The sequence below is a fragment of the Lipotes vexillifer genome, unplaced genomic scaffold (genome assembly GCF_000442215.2).
Source record: "Lipotes vexillifer unplaced genomic scaffold, Lipotes_vexillifer_v1.1 scaffold388, whole genome shotgun sequence".
NCBI classification, from domain to species: Eukaryota; Metazoa; Chordata; class Mammalia; order Artiodactyla; family Lipotidae; genus Lipotes; species Lipotes vexillifer.
In genome coordinates, this window is record NW_006773582.1 from 341182 (window position 1) to 362413 (window position 21232).

General features: G+C 43.9%; 1 protein-coding gene across 2 annotated transcripts in view; it reads right to left on the reverse strand.

Moving 5' to 3' along the window:
• Positions 1-17967, reverse strand: part of MASP1 (MBL associated serine protease 1) — a 61891-nt gene extending 43924 nt beyond the window's left edge. For both annotated transcript variants that reach the window (XM_007448424.1, XM_007448423.1), the window contains exons 1-2: positions 17561-17967; positions 11521-11752 (exon numbers count right to left, since the gene is read on the reverse strand). In XM_007448424.1, the coding sequence (XP_007448486.1) occupies positions 11521-11752; positions 17561-17565 (237 nt within the window). In that variant the 5' untranslated portion in view covers positions 17566-17967. The remainder of the gene's footprint in view (positions 1-11520; positions 11753-17560) is intronic.
• Positions 17968-21232: the final 3265 nt, after the last annotated feature.

Below are 21232 nucleotides of genomic sequence, written 5' to 3' on the forward strand. Positions count from 1 at the left end.
AGGAATGCCAAGGACTGGCAAACAACCACCAGGCAGCTAGAAGAGGCAAGGAAGGATCCTTCCCTAGAGCCTTCAGAGGAAGCATGGCCCCACCAACACCTTGGTTTCAGACTTCTGGCCTCCAGAACTGTGACAGAAGAAACTGCTGTTATAAACCACCAGGTTAATGGCAATCTGTTATGGCAGCCCTAGGAATTGAATACACTCTGTATATAGGTTTTTCTCATTTGTAAAATAGTGAAAATAATAGTATTTATAAATCATAGGACTTTGTGAACATGACATGAGTTAATATATGCAAAATATTTAGAAAGTTACCTGAAATATAGTCAGCACTCAGTAAATCAGTGAGAAAAACAGGACCACTGAGATTCAGCCAACTGAGGTGACACCTTTCTGGACTCCCAGCTAAGTGGGGCATGGGTAATTTCACATATTTGAAGAAGAATTAAGAGGCTGAAAATGTCCCTGGATACTCTCTTGTTTCCTGGTTCCACTCTTTCATTCCTAATCTCACTGGGGTCATCAGCACAGACATCTCTTTTTATGAGTCCCCCCAGTCCCCCCAGATGGGGCAGGCAGGGAACCCAGGGAGACCTTGCAACCTGGCCTCCTCATTTGACAGGTGGCATCTTAGGTCCCTTTGGCTCTCTGAACTGTACAAGCCTCCTATCAGTCCTGGGAGGTGGGTGACATGGAAAAGATATTATCCTAATTTTATAAGAGAGGACCAGAGTAATTTAAGGGATCTCTGAAAGCTTCCATCCACAAGAGGATAATAGCAAGTCCAGGAATCCCTTTACTTTCCTGTGTTTCAAAGGATTTCTCTAGGTGTGTGAATTTAGGCCAATGATTCAGTGACAGCCCTGGGCCCAGGACCCCTGACTCACAAGTGAGTGCTCTGTGCTCCTGTGGTCGCCTTCACCGCAAGTCTGTCACCCTCCAGGGACTGGGCCAGGGGTTAACAGCTCAAATTGCTACTTTATCTAGGTGCCCAAACTGCAGTTAAATATCATGAGAAGGAGCAAAGTAAAGGTACCAGATGCCAGACAAGAACCTGGGTCTAGAAAAAAAAGGAGACGTGTGTGTGTGTGTGTGTGTGTGTGTGTGTGTGTGTGTGTGTGTGTATTGCATTTCAGAAGCTCTTGAAAGCCATGTAAGTAAAAATAGCACAGCTGGTGGGGTTAAGACTCAAGTTGGCCACATTTGTGAGGGGCTGCAGGTTGTTGCTTCACTCCTGGATCAAGTCGTTTGGCTATAAAATAATAATGATAATAATAATAATAACAATAATAATTGTAGTAGTAGTGGTAGTAATAGTAATAATTCCCACTCCCCCCCATGTGGAATTTCCAGTTGACAAGGTGTTTTCACCTTCTTTATTTTATTTGTTTCTGATGGCTGTCTTGTAATGATTGCACTTCAGGTAGACATTGTGATTCCCCGACCAGAGAGGTGACATGAATTTCCAAGGTCACATAGCCTAGGAGTAGCTGACCTGAGATAAAAATCCAGACGTTCTGAGTTCCAGCCTTGTTCAGTAACTGGAATTACAAGACCATAGAAGGTCAGAGATAGAAAGGACATTAAAGGCTACCTATCATTTTCCTCTCTTAGATGGGGAAACTGAGGCTCAGAGAAGTGAAGTAACTGGTTGAAAGTCACATGGCCAGATAATGGCAGAGCCACCATCAGGGCCCAGATATACTCACAGTCCCAGCAAAGTGTTCTTATACATTTGTTAGTCGGAGTAAAAACCTCCTAGCAGAGCTGGGTAAGCCCCTAGGAAGGTATGTATCGTGTACATGCAAATGCTAGACGCCATTAACAGTGTGAGGACCTGAGACCCAGCTGGCAGGTGTTAGAGTCCCCGAATCCCTCTGCTACCAGGAGGATTGCCCAGTCGCTAGGAGGGCTCCGGGCAGAAAAGGAGACGGTCTCTAGGCAGCAGAGCACAGGGAGAAGAAAGAGCTGGATGGGGAGGGGTGGCCGCGAGCTTGGGAAGCAAGCATCCCGCAGGTGGGAAACTGGAGGCGCCTGGCATCTCAGTGCGGCAGGGCTGGCGGGTGTGGGTGGGAGCGTCTGGGAATCATGGTTGGGAAGGGGGGCCAGGAAGGGCTTTACTCTCATTGGCCCGTGAATGGCTTAGACTCCCCATCCACCCCTTCTGTGACTTCAGAGCCAGGCCCATTCACATGCAAATACCCTCTGGGACTGGGAAGCTGAGCCCCAGAAGGTTCAGGACAGGAAAATAGCCTGGGGACAGGCAAAAACAAAGCCTTGTTGTGTTCTGCTCCTGCAGAGGCAGCCTGGCTCCAGGTCGGTCACAGTCAGCACTGGGGTGAAAGCAGTGATTAAGTAAGTGCTGAGCGGAGAGAAGGGACCCGCGACGGGCCAGCGTCTCCAGGCACTTTCCAGGAATGTGCAAGCCGGTATGTCCCTCCGCCACTGCCCAGGACCCTGCCCTCCCCAGCCCGAATGCACATCCTCAAATCTTGGAAAATTTTCAAGAGAGCTAGAATAGGGACCAAAAGACCTGGCTTCTGGTTACTGCCCTGCCACTCACACGTGTCACTTTAACCTCCCCAGGCACTGGTGCCCTGGAGCTGGCTCTTACCAACTTACGGGGGCCAGTTGTCAACTTTTCAGGGATTTTTGCGATGCTGTTGTTAAACACAGCCATTATGAAAAAACTGTTTCATAAATTTACAATTAAATTATATTAAAAAGAAATAAATTATATAAAAACTCATCATCTCCTAACTATTCTATCATTTTACTATTATCTCAGCACTTGAGTTTACTAATGTCTAGAATATCTGAGTGGTGAATAGAGAGCTACTGAGGTATCTCTTCTCTGCCCTCCCAACCCACCCCCCAGTCCAGACCAGGTTGTTGATCATTGATAAGTGCACCACTGGGTTCAGCCTCAGTTTTCACAAACATACTAGGTGGACCTTAATTCTATCCTCTAAGAGTCAGGAGGTCAAATGACACATGGGTGGGAAAGCAGCTTGTAAAGTCTGCCATTGCCTGTGTGCATTAGGCAGCGACCCTATTTCCCAGGCCCCCTGGTGATGGGGCTCCCACCTGTACCTCTGTCTTCATCTCCCATCCCTGTCCCTCCTGCTCCAGCCACACTGCCAACCTTGCTCTTCTTCAAACACACCAGGCACTTTCCCACTAAGGGCCTGACTGTTCTTTCTGGTTGGGATGCTCTTCCCCAGAAAGCCACATGGCTGACTTTCTCAGCTTCTTCAAGTCTTTGCTCAAATGTCACCCTTTCAACAAGGACCACCTTGATCAACATATTTCAGTGGTAACATGCACCCCACCTCATGTGGACCCTCTTTACCCTGCTCTGTTTCCCTTCTTTGCCTATCACCTTACTACTCATTATATCATTAACCTGTGGATTGTGTTTAGTGATTATTGTCTGTTCCCCCCAGTGTCATGTAAGCACCCAGCCGACCGGCATTTCTGTCTTGATTACCGCTATACCCCAAGCTCTAGGAAACGGTAGGCATTCAATGAATATTTGTTGAATAAATGAATACCTCCCCTTCCCTACTTTTTCTTCTATGAGCACATCAAAGCAAATTCAAGCCCTGCTTTTTACCAAGGTGTGTCTGAGAGCGGCCTGTGTACACATAAGCACACAGATTTGCACACCGGGGCACCTATTTCCCAGAGCACTCCCACCTCACACTCACTCACACTTGCCCACATTCTCTGCCCCAGCGCTGGGAACCTTCCTTCTGTTTTCCGTCACCCCAGAGCCTGTGCTGTTTGTACCTCCTTCATAAAATAAGCTTTTGTCACGCTTTTTCTGAAGCTCATTTTCACTTCCTGATTCTTCTGAATCAGCTAGAATGGATTTGGAAACCTGGTATCTCTGGAGTGAAGAATTCCACTAGGGAATACAATTGAAATTCATGAGAAACATTTACCCATTCCTCTTTTCCTTCAGGGGCAAGGCCTCCTGTCTACTCCCAGAGAATGAACAGAGCTTCGGCAGTAGTTGAAGGTTGAGGGCACGTTCAGAGTAAACACAGAGCACTGCACAGAAATTAGGAGTCGGGGTTCAGAGGAGTCAGTCTTGGAGCAGGGCCATGGGATGGACTTATCTGTCAATTACACAGCAGGATGCAGACTGACCCAAGGAGGCCTGGGAAGGGAGCATCAGGGCTGGAAGGGCTCAGAGATGTCAGCCAGTCCAATTTCCTCATTGGGCAGATGGAGAAACTGAGGCCCAGAGCAGACAAGTGACTTGCCCAATGCCTCAACAGGAGTCAGTGGCTGATCTCTAGACCAGAGCCCTTTCCTTTATGCTTACCACCAGGAGATTTTTGCTTTTTCCTGTTCTGCCCCCAGGGCTGTGCTCACTACTAGAAATAAACACAGACATAGGCCCTGAACTCCTGGGGCTGACAGTCTAGTGCAATGTCCTTGAGTTCACCATTAGACTTGTGTACGACAAACAGATAAATTGAGCACTTTCCCAACCTTCACAGCTCAGACTCCTTTTTTTTTTTTTTTTTTTTTTCCGGTACGCGGGCCTCTCACTGTTGTGGCCTCTCCTGTTGCAGAGCACAGGCTCCGGACACGCAGGCTCAGTGGCCATGGCTCACAGGCCCAGCCGCTCCGCGGCATGTGGGATCCTCCCGGACCGGGACACGAACCCATGTCCCCTGCATCGGCAGGCGGACTCTCAACCACTGTGCCACCAGGGAAGCCCGCTCAGACTCCATTTTTATAAATTTTTTTTTTCTCTCAGTGTCAGAATAAAAGAGAAAGTTCTTTAACAAAATCTAGACAACACAGGGACCCTCAAGGTCCTTCAGTTTTACAAGATTTTACTAAATTTCTCTTATAGTCAGGAAGCATATCAAAATTCTGAAATCCCTACCAGGATAAAACTTGTTCTGAGAAGGGCCAAATGGAGAAACACAATCATGACTTAGGAGTAGAAGAACAAGGGCTGAAACCTGGCTTTGCTCTAAAGTCCTGGACAACAAATGCACTTAAGCTCTTGATGCTCAGTATCCTTTCCTGTAAATTAGGTGTAGTAATCCCGGCTCTCCCTAGTCCATGAGAATCAAAGGAGGCAATAGATCAGAAAGTGCCACAAACTTGTGTTACGACAAATGAATACACAGGAGAAATAAACAACGTCTTGCATTTGATTAGTCCTTTCAGAGTACTTTTCCATAAATTGCCTGAAAAACTGAGTGATATGTGCAAGGTCATAGGCAGCCAGTTAGTGGTAAAGTCAGAGCAGATGAGAAAACTGACACTCATTGAGCATCTGGTGATACCAGCAGGCACTTTAGAGCTCACACCCTTGCCATCATTACCACTCTAATAATGCTTACTGAACTAATTACATAGGTGTTGGGCATATGTCAATATAGCATTTACCTCACTTGACATTCACAATAAGCCCAAGAGATAGGCATTACTGTTATCCCTATTTTACAATAAATAGTGGAAGCAGGACCTGACTCTAGGTCTGAGTGGCTCTAGAGCCTGAACTCCAAACCACTGAACATGTTTGCCTTTTGCAGTACTGATTCCACTCATAAGCCATCATTTCATTTAAACCCTTTTTGCATAAACTGCAAGGAAGGTACTGTATCATTGAGTCTTTTTTTTTTGGTACCAATCACAAAACCGATGCTTAGGGAGATCAAGAAGTTTAGGGAATTACACTGTTAAATTCCTCTTTACCCTTCAAGACTTATCTCAGACATTAACTATTTCCAAAGCTTTTCTTGAACACCCAGAAATGATCACTCTACAACTTATATACTGCCCCATACTCTTGTGTTACTCTGCCCAGCCTTAGCTTATTAATTATGTACTTGTCTTATGACACACTATGAAATCATGAGTTCTTGGAGGGCAGGTACTGTCTTACTCATCTTCATGGGGCCTGTCTTTGGTGCAGTGTCTAACTTATGGTAGATTTTCAATAAAATTCTTGGACTTCATTCCATAGACAGCAGAGAACCATTGAAAGGTTTTGAGAGTTGCACAATCAAAGCAATGTTTAAGAAGATCTCTCTGGACACATGTAGAGGGTGGACTGGTTGGGGAGAGACCCACAGCTGGTAGACATTTAGGATGGTATTGCAATAAACTAGGCGAGAGGAATAAGAACTGGAACTAAAGGGCTAAAGTGGAGAGAATGGAAGAAATGTTGAATGTATCAAGAATATAGAGTTAAGAGGAGAAAAGTGGCGTTATGTCACATGAGCATTTAACAGATGCCAGTTGAGCTATATGCACTCAATAAAAGAAAGGGAAAGAGAGAAAGAGAAAAAAGCCAAATGCAGGTTTTTATGATGTCCTTTTCCAATGAACAGATATCATGAAGTGAACCTGAAAATAAGATGTGTGAATCCGCTGTTCCCTTGGTGGTTCTGGTTTCTGGGTACCTTTTTCCGTACCTATAGCTCCAGGGCTCATTTCTCTGCACAAGTCAAGCTGCTTCATCTGATGCTCAGCTAAAGGAACTATATAATTTGTTGCATTTCTGGGAAAAAAAGTATCTTCTGGACATTCTAAAAGACAGTGCTCTACTATATTTAAGAGAGTAAGTTTGACTATAGACCATATTTGCCTTACATTACACTTAAAAACCTAAGCATCCATAAGATGGGGGACTCCACTGTCACTTAATATTTTTAAAAGAAGAAAAGAAAAGACTGAGAGTTTCGAGATATAAATTCTGGTCCCCGTGTGACCTTGGCCAATGAATTGCCCTTTCCAGGGCTTCAGCATGATGATCATGAAGTTGAATCATGATTCCTGAGGTCTTAGATACACAGAATATCAGGGCTAGGTGGACCTTACAGAACATCTGGTTCAACTCCCTGTATCTGAGACAGGAGGAAAGAGTCTACTGTAAAAGCAATCACTTGCCCAGGGTTACTTAGTTAGTAGAGAATGGCCACAAGAATCTAGGCCTCCAGTTTCCTGGCCAGTGTCTGTGCTCTGCCCCTCGCCTACAGCATTAGCCAGCTGTGATTCATATGTCTCATCTGTGCACTGTAGGAATCCACACATTGCAGCCACATTCCAAGGAAGCAAATCCTGTCGTGCAGATGTGCATGTGCCTTGAAGACCAAAGACTGCGGGAAGGCAGGCTGGAGAGGAATTTTCATAAAATGAGAGCATCCAGACCACAGCCTTGGGGTCCTGCCCTTCTTCAAGCTGCTGATGTGCAGTGTCAGCAATTCCGTCATCATCACCCTGATGGGCCAGGGTGGGAAGGGCAGTCTGTGGACTGGGGCTGGGCTGAAAGGATTCCTGTGAACTGCATGGTCCTTTAAACCCACTCCCAGGCCTGCCAGGGGAATTCAGTCACAGAATGAAAGAGCCTCAAAACAGGGGATATTATCCCATCAGAGGGAAATGAGTGATATTCCAAGTTCCTTGGAAAAGGACAGCACTGGCATGATATATTTACAAATTTTCTTCAAATGACATGTCACTAAGGCAACTCCAGCAGACTATAGTCTCTTAATGGAGTGCTTATGGCCACGGAACTTCAAGAAGTGGCCGCTGTAACATATTATTACCGTTTTCTGGCATTATCCTAACTAGGATAATGAGGGTTTGGGGGGGGTCATCTGGAAAGCTCTGGCAAGGAGAATGAAGATTAAAATTCTGGAATTTAAGGGACCTTAGGGATCATCTCATTCTACTCCTCATGGAACAGATGAAAAGACAGAATTTTGTAGAGGGGTATTGACTTATCCAAGGGTGACATGGCTGGCATGCTCATGCTTCATTCAGATGAAAAGGGAAGAGCCTCCTTCTCATTCATAGCCAGGAAAGCCACATATTCTAGGGGTGGAGGGTTAGGGAGAGAACACAATTAGAAAAAGTCAATGGGTTTCGACTATATGTTGAAGGCTTCTGGGTTTTAGGGTTCACAGGCGACAGTACTAGTCTTGTCCCTGAATTGGGAACTTAAGGAGTATTCAAGCTGTAATTTCTGCAAGGTGTGACCTTCAGGGGGACCAAGAAGGTTGAGTGAGCTTCTGAGCCACCTTCAACCCTAGCAGCCTCACTTCTGTTTCCTATATCAGGACTACTAGAAGATTTGTAAGAAGAAAATGTCCACTAGGGAGAAAATATTTGAAAAACAACAATAACAACAATGACGTGGGACTAGGTGGGTCTCCAGAGGGCCCCTGTGGCCTGACATCCTATGAGTTCTTGAGTCCAGGAGGGGAACTCTGCCGGGCACGTGTGGGCAAGGACACAGGGCCTGTCTCCACGTGAGCACTAGTCATCAGCTGACCAGGGTGCAGCGTCCTGTGAAGGAAGGCCTGCTCAGGCCCCATGGCTGCTAGAACCTCTGCAGAGAGGCCAATGCTAGTGCTGGGATGATATTCTGGAAGGAAGTGAGCTGTGCAAGCCCAAGCAAAGTAATACCTCTCTGTCCAATATGCTAATCTCTTCTTCTAAAGGAACTGGAAAAATGTGTTGGAATCAGAGAAGCAAGGACTGTCAGGCACTTCAGGTAGGCAGCTCAGTCTCTGTGTTGCCTCACACAGACGGTTTCTTTGCTATGCTCAGAGGTCATAAGGCTAATTTTGGAGCAGAGACAGTGCTAAAAGATTGTCTTTTCTACTCCAGATCATTTGGGAGTTAGTGGCAGATCTGGGACTAGAACAGGCATTTCCTGAATCCCAGTTAAGAAACCAGGATGATGCTGCCCTTCCAGAGGGCCTAGTCCCAACTCCTTGGGCTTTCATGAAGGTATCTCACCACCCTAGATAGAAACCATCAATCAATTTCCAAAATATTCTCCAACCAGAAAGGCCAAACTTTAGGTAGAAATTTCAGTGTCCTTAATTCAGGGTCAGAAGAGGTCTTCACAGTCTATTGTTGCCCTTGAAAAGTATCATCTTTTTCTCCTACAAAGTGTAGCTGATGTCAACTCTTTAATCTGCTTTGCCAGAGACTCAATTTATTTGGGGGCAAAGGAATGAGTTAAATCCTCTATTGTGTGTTTATCATCTCCATAAAGGAGTCCTAACAAGGTCAAACCTGGCATCCATATAAATGAGAGGAAAACTTGTGAGAAATGACTGAATATGAATTGAGAGTGAATTCTTAGGGTGGAGGCAGGGAGGAATAATGAAAATAAGTCATTGTCACAGCTAAAGAAAAAAATTCTAATTTCTGTGGTCTTGAGGCCTCAGCTACTAATAAAGGCAAGTGTTTCTGCTGGCAAAATTTCTAGATGGTTGACATATTTGAAAGTAGAGAAAAAAGCAGTTAGGAAGTTCAGATCTAGCCTTGTCTAAATCTATGGAATTTACTCTTCTATTAAGTCAGTGTTTGGTCATTTTCCTTCTGCTAAGTTCACTCTCCAACCTAAATATTTGAGAATACCATGCATGGTTGTATGGCGAGCATTAGCTAGGGGAATGGGCTGGGGGATTCTGCTAACCTATTGTCCCCTACCCATAATGCATCTGGGATCCTGGAGTTTGGTTCTGCCAGAGGCTAGATTATGTCCTAGAAGACATAACTAACCTGTTTGTTAGAAATTTCAATTTAGGATGATGAACACTTAGGATCTTGGTGAATACTCCCTGCTTGATCCTTGCGAGTCTGAGAAGTTGGCTCCATTTTTAATGAATTTATAGAAACTGTATGTCAATCTAGATTACCAAGCCACATCATCTCTTAGAGTAACCAGTTTTACCTTTTCTCACTCTTTTTGTCAATCTTTTATTGTCATTACTCTTTTTCATCTTGTGCAATTGCTATTTTTCTAGGCTCATCTCTCTTTTTAAGGGACTAGATTTTTGTGTCCTTAAATTCTCACAGTTTCTAGCACAGGGCATTCAAAGATGGGCAGCATCACACAGAGAGAGCAATAGTTCTCAAATGGAGAGATTTTGCTCCCCTGGGGATATTGATAACTGCTGGAGACATTTTTGGTTGTCACAACTGGAATGGGAGTGCTACTGGCATCTAGTGAGTAGAAGCCAGGGATGCTGCTAAAGACCCTATAATTCGCAAAACAGCTTTCTTCAGCAAATAATTGTCTGGCTCAAAATGTCAATAGTGTTAAAATTGAAAAACTGTCATGGAGCACCAATTTCAGAAAGTTTTCAGTCACAGAAAATGAGCTTTAAATGGGATACTTGATGCATACCCAACATACATAATTAGCAACACCCACCATTTAAAATGAGTTAATCAGGGTAGGGGTTCACAGCCCCACTTACCAGGCCTCTGCCCCACCCCAGCCCACTGTTCTTTTCAGCCCCTGCAGTATCTTAGGGCTCAGTGGAGTACAGCTCGTGAGCAGTTTGGTGGAGCCAAAAGAACATGGTATTGAAAGTCACAAGACATGGGTTTGGAACACTGATCCATCACTTACTAGCTGTACAACGTTGGGTGAGTTGCTTCACCTTCTTGGGGTTGTTTCTTTGCCTGTAAATGGGACAGTAGTACCTGTCTCACAGGATTGTTTTAAAGGTTGAATGAGATTTTAAGTGTAAATCACCTTGTCAACTCACTTCTTTGCTGTTGATCAAACATTCTGGTAAATACAAGGTTAACTCTTGTTGAATTACAGGCTGTGGAAAAATGAGACTATACTAATACCAAAGATATAGAAAGCCTACTCTAGAGTGGTTTGATGAGAACTCCTTCCAGGAAGCCAGAGAGAGGTTATAAAGTAGGTTCTTAGGTCTCCACTTCTTTTTGAACCAGATACAACCTTAATAAGTGTCATCTCTCAGAAGTACTTTAACCTTTCTTAGCTCCACTTTTAAAAGAGAACAGCTTCCCACCCATGGAATTGTTTGTGGGCTCTCCTTAAATTTTGGGAAATGTTGTTTTGATGTTGTAATCATTTTCTGCTCCTCTTCCATTTGTTTTTTACATCCATCTGTGTAGTGACCCCCTATTGTTGCCCATACTCTTTGTTGGTAAAATCCAAACTCTTTAGCATCATATTCAAGGCCCTTCAGGATCTCACCGCAATCCAACCTTCCAACTTCACCTCCTACTCTCTGCTGCGGCATACCCTACACTTCCCAAACACTTGATCATTACCTAGGGAACAGGGCAATGCTTTCCAATGCCTCAGCTTTGGATATAATGCTAGCTTACTCTGACTAATGCTGACTCTGAGGTCTCTGCCCTTTTCTGCTTATTGAATTAAAGGTGACATTGGAGCAGAGGTTAGTGGAAACGTTAAAGACTTTGAGATCAGAAAGGAAAAGGCAAGGTTATGTTTGGCTGAGTCACACTTTGCCAGTTTCAGTTTCCCTCAAGGTCTTTTCTAGGTCTTCCTACTCAGCCTGCACCTAGCATGCCACCCCCAGCCCTTCTTCATAATGTTATAACATTGTATATCTCCCTCACTGGACTGCCAGACTGGGTGGTAAACACAGCATCTAATTCATCTAAGCTCCTCTAACTCCCAGCAGATTCTCCCGTAGAGAACCTGGCCCAGTTAGGGAACATTAGGGGTCTCACCTTCACATAGTCGTATTCACAAAGGTAAGAGGATTCCAAGTTGAAGTGCATGAAGTAAAGCTTGATCCGAAATCCCTCTGGGACAGTGATATTCCACGTCACCTCTGAATCACTTGGATAAGAGTCTGGATAGCCAGGCGACTGAATCTGGCCAAACATATTGTTAAGCTCCACTATGTGGGCCAAAGCCTTCAACAAGGAGAAGCACAGAGCATGAGAGAGAAGGAGCCACCTGAAAGACATGAATGGATTCACTTACATTCACAGACACTGGTCCTTGCCATTTAGCTAAATCAACAGCCAGGGGAACAAGTCCCCAGCATGTCTCTGCCACTGACCTGCTGTAATTACTTCGTCCTTATGGGTCTTGCTTACCCAGCCTATAATACTGGAGGGCGGTAACTTGATTTCAAAGGTTGCTTCCAGTTGTGCTCTTTTTAAAGATTTGATAATAGTATTAAACTTTCCCAGAAAATATCATATTTGGGACTCTGAGGCATATCATTTTTTGGTTGAAAATATAAATTTCATAGTTAGGTAAAAGCTGATATCATTTATTTAGCTTAGCTTCATTTAAGAATCATAAACTCTTGATTCAATTTTCTAAAAAGTAAGTAATAGTAACATGGAAATATTGAGATAAGACTTATACTCAGTGATGGGATCTGTAGTACCTAAAACAAATTTAACAAAATCAATCAAGAAATGCAAAATTTTGAATTAAGAAGGAATGAGCAAAACAAGGTTTTTCCTTTTGGCAAGTGTTTTTATAAAAGGATCAAAAACATACAGTTTATTTCCAGCTGCAGGAATGAGAGATGATGGACTGTGAAAAGAGTTGCATAAGGGGCACGGGAAATTCAACAAAACTTGCAGAATACACCCAAAGTGGCTGATGCAATAATGAGGCAGAATGTCCAAGGCTTGTCAAAAACCTAATGGTCGGGCTTCCCTGGTGGCGCAGTGGTTGAGAGTCCGCCTGCCGATGCAGGGGACACGGGGTCGTGTCCCGGTCCGGGAAGATCCCACATGCCGCGGAGCGGCTGGGCAGCAGTGAGAGGCCAGCGTACCGCAAAAAAAAACAAAAACAAAAACAAACAAACAAAAAACCTAATGGTCAGTACACAAGACAACCAAGGCATCTACCAGACTGCTCCCCCTGTGAGACTCAAGGACCTTGAACTCAAACATCCCAATCCTGGCTCATCAATTTCTCCGTTAAATACTATATGTTCTGCTTCCTATGTCTTGGGAACCCCTCTGCTTCTCTCCAGCCAATTAATTTAAATGTTCTTATCTGGACTGTTGCTATTTCATCCTAACTGATCTCCCTGGCTACCACTTCATACCATTCAGCAATCTTCCGCCAAATTTGATTTTCTAAAACACAGATGTGTCCACACTGCTCCACTGTGCCTGCAGGGCAAAGCATCTGCTACCGGGATGGCTGATAAGCCCTTTTTGATCTAGTGCTGATTTACCTGTCCAACTTCATCTCATAGCAGCCATGCCGAGGCAGATCATTCTGGGAGCATGCCATGCCCATCCAGGCCTTGGGCCCATTGCACATGCTCATTCCTCACCTGGTTGTCTTATTTATCCTCCACCATCCAGCTCAAAGCTTCCCAAGATACCACAGAGTATCCTTCACTCCAGATTCCAGCTCCCTGTATATGCTTCCAATTAGAGCACTGCTTTAGGCACAGTCCCTGAAGTTAGGTGTATTTGGGTTCAAATCCCAGTTCTCTTACTTACTGGCTGTGAAACCTTGGGTAATTAGTCTCTGAGCTCAGGTTTCCTCAAATGTAAAATGAAGATTATAATCTCTAATTTACAGAGCTCACATGAACATTGGAGATGATGTATGTGAAGGACCTAATATAAAGCCTGGTATATAAGAGATGATGAATGAATGAACGAACGAATGAACAAAAGCATGAAAGTGGGGCCAGAGTCTTATATAGCCTAAAAAGTAACTTCTGGGAAATTATACCAGTGTCTTAAGATTAAGATACAATTTGGCTAATCAGGAAGTTGTTTCTCCCCAAGCTGCCCCACGCTGCTCGGTAAACAGATGCACATATGTTTATATATGCACACATATGAATTTTTGAGTGTGTAAACACAATGAGATAACTACAATGAGATTATCTAGCTGTCTTATATAACATTTACATAAAAGGTAAAGACGTAAGTGCAAAATGGCCTACAAGGGTGTCAGTAGGATATTAACAGTAGTTATCTCTGAAGTGGTAATATGAGTGTTTTTAATTTTACTTTTGTGTATATAAAATATTCAGATGTGTCTAGAAGGGCCTTGTGCTATTTTTTCAATTAAAAAAAAATAGTTATTTATATTTTTTCCAAGGCCCCTGCAATTGCAACATGTGGGATGCAACTAAAGAAACAAAATGTTTTAATCCAATTGCCAGGGTCAATATTTTTATAAACCAATCTGTGGAGGAGAGAGAAGGGGAGGCACAGGTCCAAGCTCTCCCGTGAACTAGTAGGAAAGCTTGAGTCTAGAAACTCTGGCTTGCAGGGCTCAGGCAGCCCCACTTTCAAGTGAGGAAATATACCCATGGTACCTGCGCTAGGAGTTCTGGTTCAGTTCCGCTTGGGGAGGGGAGAGCACTGGTCTTAGGTTGGAATAGCTGGATTCAAGTCCAGACTTTGACTTTATTTATCTGACCCATCTTGGGGAAGTCACGTAAGGTCTCCCTCTCAGTTTCTTCATTCTTTAATTGGTGATAATAATGACATCCCCCGGGGCTGCTATCAGAATACAGGAAGATTGGAAAATAAGTACTTTGTTAACTGTCCAGCCCTAGGCAAACATTAGTTATGATTACTCCATCATGCTGCTTCCCGAAAAGCAAGGGTTAGGAATGAGCTTTGGATCCCCCAACTGGACTTCCCTGCAACAGCGACACCCAGATTATGTAAGGCTGAAAGGTCAACTTTCTCCATATCTGCTTTTTCCAGACCACATGGAGGAGACTCTGAGCTTCCTAATGCTGCTTCTGTCAAGGGCTGGCCCAGGCTAACGGCTCCATCTATCCTCAGAGGCCTAGGACCATGTGTAGTAGGCAACTGGTCATCGTGGGAGGAAGGCCTGTGAAGCTTTCTGTTCTATTTTGTTTGCATCTCAAAACAGTTTCAAACATATGAAACAAATCTCTCTTTTCACATAATAAGCCTGAGCATATGCTTGCTTGCTTGCTTTCAGGGCTGCAAATTAAAGAATGTAAGTGGCAGCTTTCATTTCCCATCACACTCTCTGAATGTTTTTGGCTTCTTATCCACCATGCACCGGCTGTACAAATTCTGACACCTGCTATCTATTCTCCAACTAATCAAAAAGTTTAATTACATTTGCTTGAAATGTCAAAAGTAATATATAACGCCAGGATTTCCTAAGCTCTACTGTAGGAGCAAGCTCTCAGGAACGCCTTAAAAAATGCCGGCATATATCCATGGTTGTGGAATGAGTAGCACTTTCTATCCTTTCCATTCACTCCTCACTTCAACCTACGCTACACCAAGACTGTTTTGGGGTAGAAGAGTTGAAATGGACTATATAGATCCCTTTGACAACACCCTTACTTGACAGATGACGAAAAGGGTACCCCAAGGGGTGACATGTCATGCCCAATACCATATGGTGAATTCGCTTCAACAGAAGAAGGGAATAACAAAAGCTCACAGAGGATGCTGGGTCCATGCCCATATCATGCCCAGGCATCTGGCCAAAGCAATTAATCCTGTGAAAAATAATGAAAAAACCCGTAGCTTTATGTGAAAATTAAAAAAAAAAAACTAATATCAAAGCCCCTCCCCAGCAGATTTTAGTTTAATTGGTCTGGAGTGAGGCCTGGTCACTGACATTTTTTTTTTTTTTTTTTTGCGGTACACGGGCCTCTCACTGCTGTGGCCTCTCCTGTTGCGGAGCACAGGCTCCGGACGCACAGGCTCAGTGGCCACGGCCCACGGGCCCAGCCGTTCCCCGGCATGGGGATCTTCCCGGACCGGGGCATGAACCCACGTCCCCTGCATCGGCAGGCAGACTCTCGACCACTGCACCACCAGGGAAGCCCTGACATTTTTTAAAGCACCACAGATGGTCCTAATGTGCAGCTAGGATTGAGAGCCGCTGGTGTAGAATAATATACTTGGTTGAGAGTCTGGCAAAATATAGTAGAAAAACATCCTGAACTTGGAGCCTAAAGATCCAAATTTGAGTCTGGGCTTTTCCAAGATCATCAGTGTGGCTTTGGGCAAGTTGCTAAACTCTTTTATCCTCATTTCTCCATAAATCCTACCTCATCCAAAATCTGAAGACCAGATGAGACAGTGCCTATGAAAGGGCTTTGCAAACTCTGAACTGTTGTGTCTATGTGAGGGAAGACCTTTTATAGACTTCTAGTGGAGCACTTTTCCAGTAGTAGTTTTGCTATTGAACAACTGAATTCAATTCAGCTAATATTTATTGCATGCCTAATAGGAAACAGACATTATGCTAGGTACTAGGCATACAAAGATGAACATGCCATAGATCCTATTCCTTAAGGAACACTCAGTCTTGGAAGAGGAGGTGGACATTTCAACAAAGAGGTATTAAGAAAGGTAGCTCCCAAGGACAGAGATATCACAAAGGAGAAGATGCTGACTCTGGGGATACTGGGCAGGGAAGAGGAGGTGATGTATGAGCCAGCTTGAACAATCGGGTCCTCGAGAAATAGGAGAAATAAGAGGGAGAGCTATTCTGGCTTAAGGGATCAGAAAACACAAAGATACAGAACTGATCATTGGCCTTGTAGTTTGGTATGGCTGGGGAACTGGGTGGTAGGGTGAGATTTGAATAGTGGACAGATCAATCAAATTGTCATTCCATGTAGATGGGCATAAATCTCTCTTTTAGGAGAAAGGAAAATGAAGTTAGATAGCAGGTTTAACATTACAATGGATTTAGAAAGAAGAGAATGATTGGATTAACCTTAAAGACCTGATTATCTCTCTAAACCACAGGTAATCTGAGTTCAAAGAGTTAACATAGCCCGAAGCCCCTCATTGACCCCAAACCCTGAAAAGTTGCTAGGTGACTTTGCAGAAGAGAAACAAATAGAAACCCTTTTCCAATTGAGAAGAAAATTAACGGAAAAAGATGTTTAGAGACAACACATCTGCAGAGTGTTTTTTTTTTTTTATTTTTAACAGTATTAACACTTATAAGTAGTAAAAGTAATTATGGTGGTCGGATTTTGACACCTGGAGAGAAAAACTTACAAGAAATGTCTGGTAACAAGCATCAAGTAACTCTAAGTATAGGCTGAGGAGTGGGAAATATTGAAGAGCTTAGAAACAATTAGAATTTAAAGTCCTAGTTTCAGAACTCCAAAGACTTTTTTTTTTTTTTTTCAATTTGTCATATTCCTTTAAGAGCCATTTGGTGCAATTCCTAGCCTGATTCACTGGCGGCCTCTGATTTCAGTAAGAAATGCAGAAATTTATAGTGGAATGTAAAACGGGGACAGGTTTTTAGTTTTCTAAATTGAGGTTTTAAACTAGCAAACTTCTGAAGGTTTAAGAAGCCACATAGCTGAGCTACGGGAATCTGGTTTCTTTTCCGGTCAGAACAAATAAACACACAAACACATATCTAACTCACAAAGTGTTGGAAGAGATAAAGCAATGCTCTTTACAAAGGAGGAAAACAAAAACTCAGCCTTGTGGGCAACAGAAGAAAAGTCACATTGGCCAGCAGACAGCACCCTATGCTGGCAGAGGGAGAAATCTGAGTTCCAGCGGCGTCAGGGGCATTTGCACACAGCCTCCCGTTTCAAGTTGCATGTCTCCGGAGTCCCAGGGAAGGCCCCAGCCCGTCTCCCTTCTCATAGCCCCAGGGAGTGATGAAAAGCCCCTGAACCAGCCACAGGACTCGCAGGTGAGTCAGCCCAGAGACAAGGTCAGACCTTCCAGGGCTACTTGGCACCTGGTCCCTGGAAGGACCCCCTGTGCCCACTCTTGCCCTGGCACTCACCTCATTTTCCTGCCTTGGGTGTTCCTGGCTGCCTGGTCTCCCCGGCCTGACTTGTCTGCGAGCTCGTCCCCGGTGTGGTGTCAGCGATGTCTTATCTTTGTTCTGAGGTCCCTGTGTGTCTCTGGAATTGGCTGGCATTCTCCATTCAGGTCACGCCTTCCCCTGCCTGCAACAGATCCCCTCTCCCCCTCTCTCCCTCTCTCCCTCTGCCTTTTCCTCTCTCTCTCCTCTCTCTCTTCTCTGACTTGCTCGTACACACACTCAGAGGAACCTGACAGAACAGAATCTGTCTTCTTCCTTAAAAGATCTGCTTCTCCAGGTCCCTCCTTCATCCCATACGGCTGCTTCCAGCTCCTGAGAGAGAATAACTGAGCAGCTCAAATAGGTATTTGTATCACCGTGTGTGTGTGTGTGTGTGTGTGTGTGCATATATGTGTGTATATGTGTGTGGATGTGTGTGGATATATGTGTGTATATGTGTGTGTGTGTGTGTGTGTGTGTAAAGGGTGGAGGGGGACAAAGTCTGATCTCTCTGTCTCCCTTGCCAGATGGCTATAGTTTTCTGCTCGTGTTCAGGACACTGGCAAAGGACACCAATTAAACAGGATGATCAACTAAGAGGGCAATTCTAACATCTACACTAGGCAAGAAAATAGAACCAAATCCCAAAGCTTGTCTGTCTGCAAACAACTACAGGCTTTCCTGTGAACAGAGCGGCTGGCCCGGTATGTGAGGGGAGCAGTCAGTCCTGCAGTTGGTTAGTTGTTCTTCGTCACTTAAAAGCAAGGCTTGTGCTGTTTACCAACTCAGAGCATTCAGAGGCCTGATACAGCCCGGGGAGGACCCACTACAGACAGAAAACCCCGCATCCCATGGCTGTAGAGAGATCTGGGCCTGTAAAGCTGGCTAGACCTGGAGTTTGTGGAGAAAAGCAGCATCAGATATAAGCCAAGCTGAATAAGAAGAAAACTCCTTTCTTCACAACAATGACCACCAGTCCTGAATAGGGAGAGAGACATCTGGGTATAAAAAGTAGATTTTACTGAGAACCTTTTCTGTGTTAGGCACGTGGCTAGGTGCAAACATCATCTCAATTACTCCCACAAACCTGTGAGGATCATACTATTATACTCATTTTACAAATAAGAAAACTGAAGCATAGAGAGGTACACAATTTGCCTGGATTATCCAGCCCTTTATTACTCCTTACTGCTACCACGGCAAAAGCAAACAGTTAATATTTACTGAGTACTGTGTGTCAGGTACCGCTCTAGTAATGTATTGATTGCTTTCCATCATCTTTACATTTTGAGTATCTGGGTAGTAATATTAGCCCCATTTTCCCGATGAGGAAACTGCCCAGAGAGTTTAAGTAAGTTACCCAAGATCACACAGCTAGAAAGTGATAGGGGAAGAATTTGAGTTCTTACCCACAACATTGTACTGCTTCTCACTAGAATATTATAGTACATACGGCATTTCAAATACACACCACATTCACAAAGAAACTCAATTTAGGGCATTTTGAAAAGAGCAATTAGACTCAGCATCAGAGTTGGCTATAATCTTCCCTTTCTATCCAAGCTGGCTGTGCACTTTGGCCCCAATTGTTAACATCTCTGATCCTGTTTTCTCATCTGGAAAATGGGGGTTGCTTTGAGACTTAAAGGAAATTATCCTTGCCCTTTTTTTAGCTGTTCAGTGTACCCAAGAGAGGGGTCCCACCCATTCTAACCAAGGCGGCAAACACATGCATTCTCGACCCTCTGATAACACTGCTTTGGCACATTTTGGGGAACAATGCCTTGCATCTTGCTGAAATTCTCCTGGCTCCATTTTCTCTCCAGTTTCTCTATTTTATCACTTTTAAAGGTCAGCTTTGCTAATCTGGGCATTATTAAGAGGCTGGGTTTGATAATGTGAGTGCAAGTATATGAGATGAGAGAATATGTGTGAACCTAGGCACCGTTCTGGCAAAACAGCCTAAAAATTTTTGTGTTAGGCAGGATAGAAAAAAATCCCTTTAAAAGTCCCATTAAGAAGACTCACAGGCTCCTCAAACATCAAATAACTCTCACACAACATTTTAATGATTTAAGTGCAAATGAATCAGAAACACATGGGCTACATTTCTCTTGGAATATACAAGGGTTTTAAAACCAAGGGAGAAAGAACTTGGCACGAAGCATCCTGCGCCATGCAGAGGGCCCTGCCCGCTAAAGACATTCCCTCCATCAACACTGCAGCTGAGCTGACCCTCTCCTAATTTAGGGCACATCCAGGGAAATGCAGTCATTTGTTCTGGGCACAGAGGGGAGAGCTTGGGAGGGAAAGCCATCAGCTTCTCCTTGCAAAGTGTCATAGAGTAACTGAGCCTCCTGGAATAATTTCCTGGCCATGTTTCTTTAAGGCTGCCAGTGCTCAATGGGAGGCATTTGAAATACGTTCTGAGCCAAAGTTCTGCCAATATACAGCAGAGCAGATATGTGCTTCCCTGGGAGTTAGCCAAGGCTCAGATGGAATCTACACGATAACGGGAACTATGTGGCTCAGGACTGATCTGGGTGGGATTCAGGGCAGTTTCCCATTGTGTTGGGCTGCATTGGTGATACCTTCCTGACCTCTTGATAAAAACTTCCTGGGGTATCATGAATAGATCTCGGGAGTGGGAGGAATGGAAAAGACAGTGGTTTAGGAATAGACTCAACATGAGCAGGCTAACTCATGGGACCTCGGGCAAGTCACCTACTTTCTCTGCTGGAGGAGGGGAAGGAGTGACACCAGTTTGCTCCGCTATAAAATCAGGGGAGAGGAGTCCACTGAGATCATGGAACACATATAAATGTGGGAGTGAGGACTGGGAAATTGCAGTGGAGGTGGGGAGGTGAATTGCTAATGATCTGTAAAGAGAGTCAAGGAGTCCTGAGTGACATTCTAATCTTGACACTTGCTTTATCTGTGGTCACAATAGCATTACATTACTCAGGATTCAATCATAGGTATTCAGAAAGATAATTTTTAAGAAGGTTCAACTCGTTTTTTAAAATGTTGATGAAAAGGTTAACATATGAGTATAAGGAACTAACAGTATGTCAGTTAGAATCATAGAAGTGTAGAATGACGGATGTGGGCTCAACATCTCATTTATAGTCAGGGAAAGGGATCAGAAAGCTACTACTAAGAGAGTAAATACTACAGCACTCCTACAACTAAAACTGGGCTTGGTTTACATGTTCTACCAAAGTATTTATTATATGCAACTCCTGAGCCCAGACTTTCTGGAATTCCATGAATGCGCTGGAAAATGTAAAATATTTGGGCAATGAGTTTTTGTTGGCAAAGTGTGAAATCCAGTCTTCCTATAGAGTATCTAAGAACTGATAAATAGCCCCAAAGATTACACCTTAGAATTAAATTTTAGGTTATTCAACACATTGGCTGACAGTATGCTGGAATCCCTGGCTTCAGAACCTATTGGATCATCAGAATAATATGGGAAATTTAAAAAAAAAGAAAAAAGAAAAAACAGTGCCTGAGCTTCATCTCAGAAGATTCAAATTCAGTGAATCTCGGGTGGGGCTCCTGAATCTGTAATTTTAAAAGCTCCCATGGACGATTTTGTCATTTTGGATACTTATAATGGTGCATCTTATAATTAATGGCATCTTAGAT